The sequence below is a fragment of the Triticum urartu genome, unplaced genomic scaffold, assembly GCF_003073215.2.
Source record: "Triticum urartu cultivar G1812 unplaced genomic scaffold, Tu2.1 TuUngrouped_contig_6666, whole genome shotgun sequence".
In the NCBI taxonomy this organism is placed as follows: domain Eukaryota; kingdom Viridiplantae; phylum Streptophyta; class Magnoliopsida; order Poales; family Poaceae; genus Triticum; species Triticum urartu.
The window spans coordinates 14,565-21,559 of NW_024117446.1; the positions used below are offsets into that span (position 1 = coordinate 14,565).

At 43.6% G+C, this 6,995-nt stretch overlaps 1 protein-coding gene across 1 annotated transcript; it reads left to right on the forward strand.

Moving 5' to 3' along the window:
- Positions 1–240: 240 nt before the first annotated feature.
- On the forward strand, positions 241–1,470 carry LOC125530933 (xyloglucan endotransglycosylase/hydrolase protein 8-like). Its single transcript, XM_048695348.1, has 2 exons — positions 241–594; positions 698–1,470. The coding sequence occupies exons 1-2, from the start codon at positions 325–327 to the stop codon at positions 1,259–1,261; spliced, it is 834 nt and encodes a 277-aa protein (XP_048551305.1). The 5' UTR covers positions 241–324; the 3' UTR covers positions 1,262–1,470.
- The last annotated feature ends 5,525 nt before the right edge of the window (positions 1,471–6,995 follow it).

The following is a 6,995-nucleotide window of genomic DNA, read 5'->3' on the forward strand; positions in this document are numbered from 1 at the left end:
TGTTCCTTTAGACATCTCATCAAACCACCAATTTCTGGCTTGGAGTACGTATGAACACACCAACGATTAGAGATTATGGCAGATTGTACCCATGTGCTGCCCGAATAATTGTAACGACCTTCGAGCCACCAGATCGATAATGCATGCCGGCAGAAAAATGTGCCCCATGCATGCATCGACAAACAGTGCAGGGGCACAGCAGCTGGACGGCACCACTATAAAACCGCGACATCTCCCGTGCTTCTTTTCACTACACAAGGCACTCCACTTTGTAAGCTCGTTTGATTCCAAGAACAAGAAGCTCCCTAGTCTATAGCAGCCACCATGGCACGGCGCTTTCTGGCTGTGCTCACCGTGGCCCTGGCGCTCTTGCAGGCCGCCTCAGCCAAGTCCTGGCTGGACAAGAGGTTCAACACGGACGGCACCGTCCGCACGGGGTACGACGCCTCGGGCCAGCAGGTGGTGATGCTCAACCTCAACCAGCAATCCGGCGCCGCCGGCTTCAACTCCAAGGAGCAGTTCCTCTACGGTGAGTTCAGCATCCAGATGAAGCTCATCCCGGGAAACTCCGCCGGCACCGTCTCCTGCTTCTACGTAAGTCCATCAGCTTTACTTCTACAAGGACCAAAACTTATTAACCTGGCACGATCGATCTTTATTCTTTAGTAGCTAGACTCAACGTTGCTGTTAATTGCAGCTTTCATCCGGTGACGACCAGTGGCGCGACGAGATCGACATGGAGTTCATGGGCAACTCGACGGGCCACCCGGTGGTGCTCAACACCAACGTGTGGGCCAATGGCGACGGCAAGAAGGAGCACCAGTTCGATCTCTGGTTCAACCCCGCCGCCGACTACCACACCTACACCATCATCTGGAACCCGGAGAACATCCTCTTCAAGGTGGACAACTTCTTCATCCGGTCCTTCAAGCGCTTCGCCGGCCTCCCCTACCCTAGCTCCAGGCCCATGAGGCTGCACGCCACGCTCTGGGATGGCAGCTACTGGGCGACCGAGAAGGGCAAGATCCCGATCAACTGGTCCAACGCGCCCTTCGTCGTCTCCTATCGCACCTTCTACGCCAACGCCTGCGTGAGCGGCGGCGCGTGCCATGCGGGCAGCGGCAGGTGGATGAACAAACAGCTCAACGGCGCCGAGTGGGGCACGGTCAAGTGGGCGGAGCGCAGTTACATGCGCTACAACTACTGCAACGATGGGTACAGGTTCCCGCAGGGGCTCCCCGCCGAGTGCAGCCGCTACTGATCCCCGCCGGGCATCCATTGTTGATATGGATATCTTTTTCTTGGATACAGTGCATGATTCTTGTTCTTCTTTGTTAATTTGTGTTTTAAAAGCAGCCCTGCAGCAATGTGTGGGCGATTGTTTGTACACCTAGTTTTTTTCCCTGAAGAAAGATGCATGTAATTTTTATCGTGCCTTTGGTTACAGCAATATATAGTACTTTAATTTTATGAGCTATGATCGTGAATTTTATTATGGTGTCACTGAGCAAAACAAACCAATGTTTTAAATAGCAGGCTATGCTATTTAGCGGCGGCAAAAAAAACAGAAGCTATGAAAAGTTATAGCGAGGCTAAGCCTCATTTAGTGTTTTTTCTTAAATCATGAAAAATTGAAAACATAAGTATAGAATCAGGCATCATATATGATATATCACGTATAATTGACATATACACGTGTTCTAACATCAAAACCCGATCTCCAATCATATCTCCTAATTCAATAGCCAAGCCTTGCATCAATGCATCATATATATCAGAAACAAAAAAGAATAAGACAGAATAATGGTTTTGTATAGCAGCTTAGCGGGCTAAATGACTCCAAATTTAGCGCTATAGCGGAAAATAATGGGCTATTAGTGTTATTTTTAATTCAGTGATTAAAAATGCATAGCTTTAGCGGGAGAGCTCTCCAAAGAATGCGATATTAACTACCATTTACAAACATATGATATTGTTGGTAGGATGGACGGCACAAAGGAGCTCATGTGTATTTTCCGTGGTAGACGAGGGTTTGTAGCTCCTGGGTGCCCATGAACCCTATATGAATATTAAATTCACAAAAATACAAGGGAAATAAAAAACCAGAAAAAAAATTAAAAATACCAAGAAATGACATCCATGGTATTCTCAGTAAACAGAACCATTTTTTGATTATATAAAAAAACTCGAATTGAATGAATTGTAGGTCTGACTATATTTTCTTCACCGAGGATACCACCGAAACTTCATACGTGGGTAGAATAAATGACCAAGATTGATACCCCAGAATTCCAGTTTTTTTATCTTTACTGGTATTTTTTGAATTTAATATTTATATATGGTTCACCGGCAGGGCACCATATTATAACCATAGAATTTTATGCGCTTTTTCTTCACAAGCATTATGCACTAATTTTATAGAAAATGCAATCTTAGAGTCTCTTTGATTCAAAGGATTTTCATAGGGTCTTTGAAGGATTAGATTCCTTAAGAATTTTTCCTACGTTGATCGTTTGATTCATAGGATTGAATCCCGTAGGATTTTTTCCTAAGGATTCATCTGTACTACATTTTACAGGAATTCTAACATCCAGTCCAACCTCTTGAAAGAAATCTTTTGTTTTTCCCGTGACACAATCAAACAAACTCATATCCTATAGGGATCCAATAGACATGCCATTCCAATCTTACGTTTTTCCTATTTTTGTGTTTTTGCAATCCTATGAATCAAAGAGGCCCTTAAATGTTCAAAGAAAATTCGGGTATGGAACGGCCCAACACTGTACTACCGTAGAATGCAATGCATATGCACTAGTGCTGCGCGGCAAAGCATGTTCGGTCAGTCGGTGTTGATATATTGATATATGGACACGTACGTTTGCTTGTCCAAGAAGACAACAGCGTCTGTATCATGCATGCATCTTTATACCCGACCATGCCAGCCACAATAATGCATTAGTCCCGCCGGTATATATTATCCTTCGGCACCGCGAGTTGTATGTTCCGTCTACATATATACTTTTGTGCTGCCCGTCACTGATAATATCGGTTGGTGTTGTTAATAACGAACTAGTCGGCATGACATGGAGTGAATTGCACGTACAGTCCGTGTACTCGCTGGTTTGGTCCATAACGGTCCTGGAACTTGCGCGTTGCCTCGTTACAATCCTGCTACTTACGAAACTGGTCCATCGACGGTCCTGCGGCAGGCCCACGTACGTACACGACTACATGTCCTGCCACATCAGCACAGGCCGACGCGGGCCGATTCAGTTTCTCCTAACCCGAGCGAGAAAAGAGGAAATCCCCCAATTCGATCCCCAAAATTAGATAGAAATCGCTAACCCTAGAACCATGGCCGGCGGCGGCGACCTCCGGTAGCTCCGTTCCCGGCCCCGGCAAGAGTAGGAGTCCTTCGGGCCGAGGCAGTGTTGTCCCAGCCTGCGCCGGCCCCTTCCTTCTTATGCGGGCGGAGGCGAAGCTGGCCCAGCCGACACCCGCCCCGGCTAGAGGCTGAGGGGCTGAAGGAGCTTCACGGCAAGCTGATTGACATCGAGCTGCCCTCTGACAGGTGGGAATTGCAGGTCAATGCATTGCTGCGTGACTCGTGTATCGATCGGAAGGTGCTCAAGGTGGTGGTGCCTCTGCCAAAGGTTGGAATGCTGGCAAGGAGGACGGTCGCCGCCTGCTCCGGCGTCACCGACGAGAACGCGGGAGTTGTTGGAGGCGTGTCAAGTCTGGACAGTACTGAAGTTTAGTACTTTGGCTTGTGTAATGGCATTGGGATGTTTGTTACCATCCTGTTTGAAATGTTGTTAGTTAAGTTAGATGATCTGGGGTGTGTGTAATCTTTTGGTAATTTCATAGTTGTGATCTGTGCTTGTTCTTACATGAGCTTTGTAATTTGAACAAAAATTCTAATGTGATATACTGTGTTGTGAGCTGGGCTATATTAGAGCTTTGCCATTTGGTCAGGTGCCATTTGGTCATGTATGCTGTGTATTTTCTCCTGGAATTGGTACTGTGATGTGCCATTTGATCATGTCAAGTGCAGGATAAAGTACATGGATTATATATATGTATGTATGAACAGTACAAGCATTATATGGTCATGTGCTGTTACATATGGTCATTCTCTGCATTTTTTACATAATTTAGACATGAGCATGGGCAATGTTCATAGAACCTGGGCAATGTATGAGCATGAACAGTACATGTATATGCATAGTGCAGGCATTATATGGTTATGTGCTGTACCATTTGGTGTTGCACTGCATTTTCTACATGATTTAGATATATGAAGATGCAATGTTAATAGAAACTGGGCAATGTATGAACATATCACAGGGAATATGCAAATCTGAGGACAGAAAATATCATAGGAAATTTGAAAATCTCAGGAAACGAAATGTCATACTTTTCCAAATACCTCCAAAATAAGATGATCATTACATCCTGGGCACCATGATCATGAACATAAGATGATCATGTGGAAAAATAAACATGGTTTCAACTACATAATAGTCCAGAAGAAACTGAATTTGGCACATCACATGAACTAGACTACTACTTGAAATAATCAAACATTCTAACTTTTCTTGGCATCTTAAATTGAGTGTTTTGCTGGCTTGGAAGACTTCTTTTGTTGGAAGTGCCTTGTTGACCATTTGCTTGGTCCATTTCCTTCTCTTTTTGCAGCCATGCCCTATACCTCTCCTCATCAGCTCTTAACCTCATTGCTGCCATATCATCTACCTTTTTTTTTCTCCTCAAAGGCTTTCCTTGTTGTAGATGATTGAGGCCTATTAACCTCCTCTTTCATTACTGGAGTAGTTTGAACCCTATTAACCTCTGTCTCGCATGTTTTTTCTTTTGCTTGCATCTGCTCCTCACAGGCCTTTTGCTTTGCTTTCTCCTCTTGCTGCTGATATTCTTTCCATCTCTGCTGCCTTTCTTGCTCCTCTTGTTGCATGAACAGGAAATTCATTTCCTCCCTTTCATATGCTTGCTCTGCCTCTCTCTTCTTCTCTTCTTGAATTCTTTTTTTTTCTTCCGACCTCTTTTGCTTTGCCTCTAGTGCTTCTCTCTTTTTGGCTTGCATAGCTAACCTTTTTGCCTCGGCAAGTGCAACTTTCTCCTCTTGAGCTTTCCTTTTTTTTTTCTTCAGCAGCTCTTTTTCTTGCCTCGGCTGCTAACTTTTTATCCTCCAGTATTGCTTTTTTCCTCTCTTTAGCACCTTGCCTCTTTTCTTCCATCTCTTGCTTTCTCCGCTGAGCTGCTATCATTAATTTGTTCTCTTCTTCTCTAAGCTTTGCCATTGCTGCATTAAATTTGGCTTGATCCGCAACCTCCCTTCTCTCAGCAGCTGCCTTCAATTTGGCCAAAGCTAAAACCTCTCTCTTCCTATGAACATTTCCATGGATTGTGGCAGTTGTCTCCTGCATAGGGGGCTGCATTTGGACATTTGCTTGAATGAAAGCATTTTCTGGTAAAGCAGTTGGCTGCACATTTTGTCTCTGGCGTGACTGCGTCTGCAATGTTAAATATTGGATTTGAGTTATGCATGTGGCATAGATAAATATTTCAGAAATGTCACTAAGAAAGCACATACAAACAAACCTCAACAATCAATGTAGAAATGACCTCTGCTTCATATGGAGTATGTTCTGGTTGACTCAAACCCATGGTGTGCATATTTTGCTCCTATATTAATAATGACACTTGCTATTAATTAAATACATTGGGAAATGACACACACAATTAATTAAATATATATATGGGAAATGATACATGCTATTAGAGATATTACCTGTGTTAGGACAGGATCCTCATTTTCTGAATCAGAGGAAACTGGTGGCTCGGCTCTAACTATCTTGCCCTTTTTCTTTGGTCTCAAACCAAGCTTGAAATCAGTGCATCCTCCAATATTGTGGCCTGCAGCACCACAATAGCTGCAATGGATAACAGCCCCTCCTCTACCCATTTTTCTCCCTGCCTTGCCTTCTTTCTCTTCTGGTTGTTGCCTCCTGTTTTTCTTTCTTCTTCCCTTCTTTTTCAGAATTGGTGGAGGAAGTATTTCTCTGCCATACATCCTCTGCCACTCAGCCACATCTCTGCATGGCATGATAATATGCTCATATGCTTTCAAATATGTCTCAATGGAGTAGCATGAGTGCACCATTTCTTCAGGAGGTATTTTTTCATGCCTACAAGCAGCCACTCCATGACAACATGGAATTCCAGTCAAATCCCATCTCCTGCAGCTGCAAGTCCTCGACTTGATGTCCACTTCAAAATCAGCACCTCTATCATTAACTTGGAATATCCCAAGTCCTGCTGGGTCAGCAGTGCATGTGTTAGCAGCTTCCACATGCCTCTCAAGTCTTTTCCTAATTTTTGGACATATCTTGCCATGCCACTTCCCTGCTTCTTCCTTCTTCGAATAAATTCTTGCCATTATCTGCCCCTTTATTGTCTGCACCATGCTTAGGAAGGGCATTTCTCTTGCTTCTAAGATGTACTTGTTGAACACCTCACAATTATTGTTCAATAGCACATCACACTTAGGGAATTCATTTTGAGAAGCTCTAACCCATGTTTTCGGATCTAACTCATCCAACCAATCATGAGCTTCTTTATTTAAAATAAGCATCTGATCCATGTTGGCCCTAAATTGACCTTTTGTAGTACTTCTTGCACATCTCCACAGTTGGTTCTTCAAGATTTCACCTTTGAAGTTTTTTGTGAAATTCTGCCATAAATGCCTAACACAAAATCTATGCTCCGAGTCACTAAATAGTTCCTTAACAGCCCTAATTAATCCCTGGTTGAGATAAAGCAATGTAAGCATGCCGAATTAATTATGATAATAAAACTATGTAAGCATGTAGAATTTATTAGAACAATAAAATGCATGTGAGCATTAATAAAATACATGAGACATATGATCTTTCTTTTTGCTTGTCTGACATTATGCTCCATCGCGAGGTGTTCGG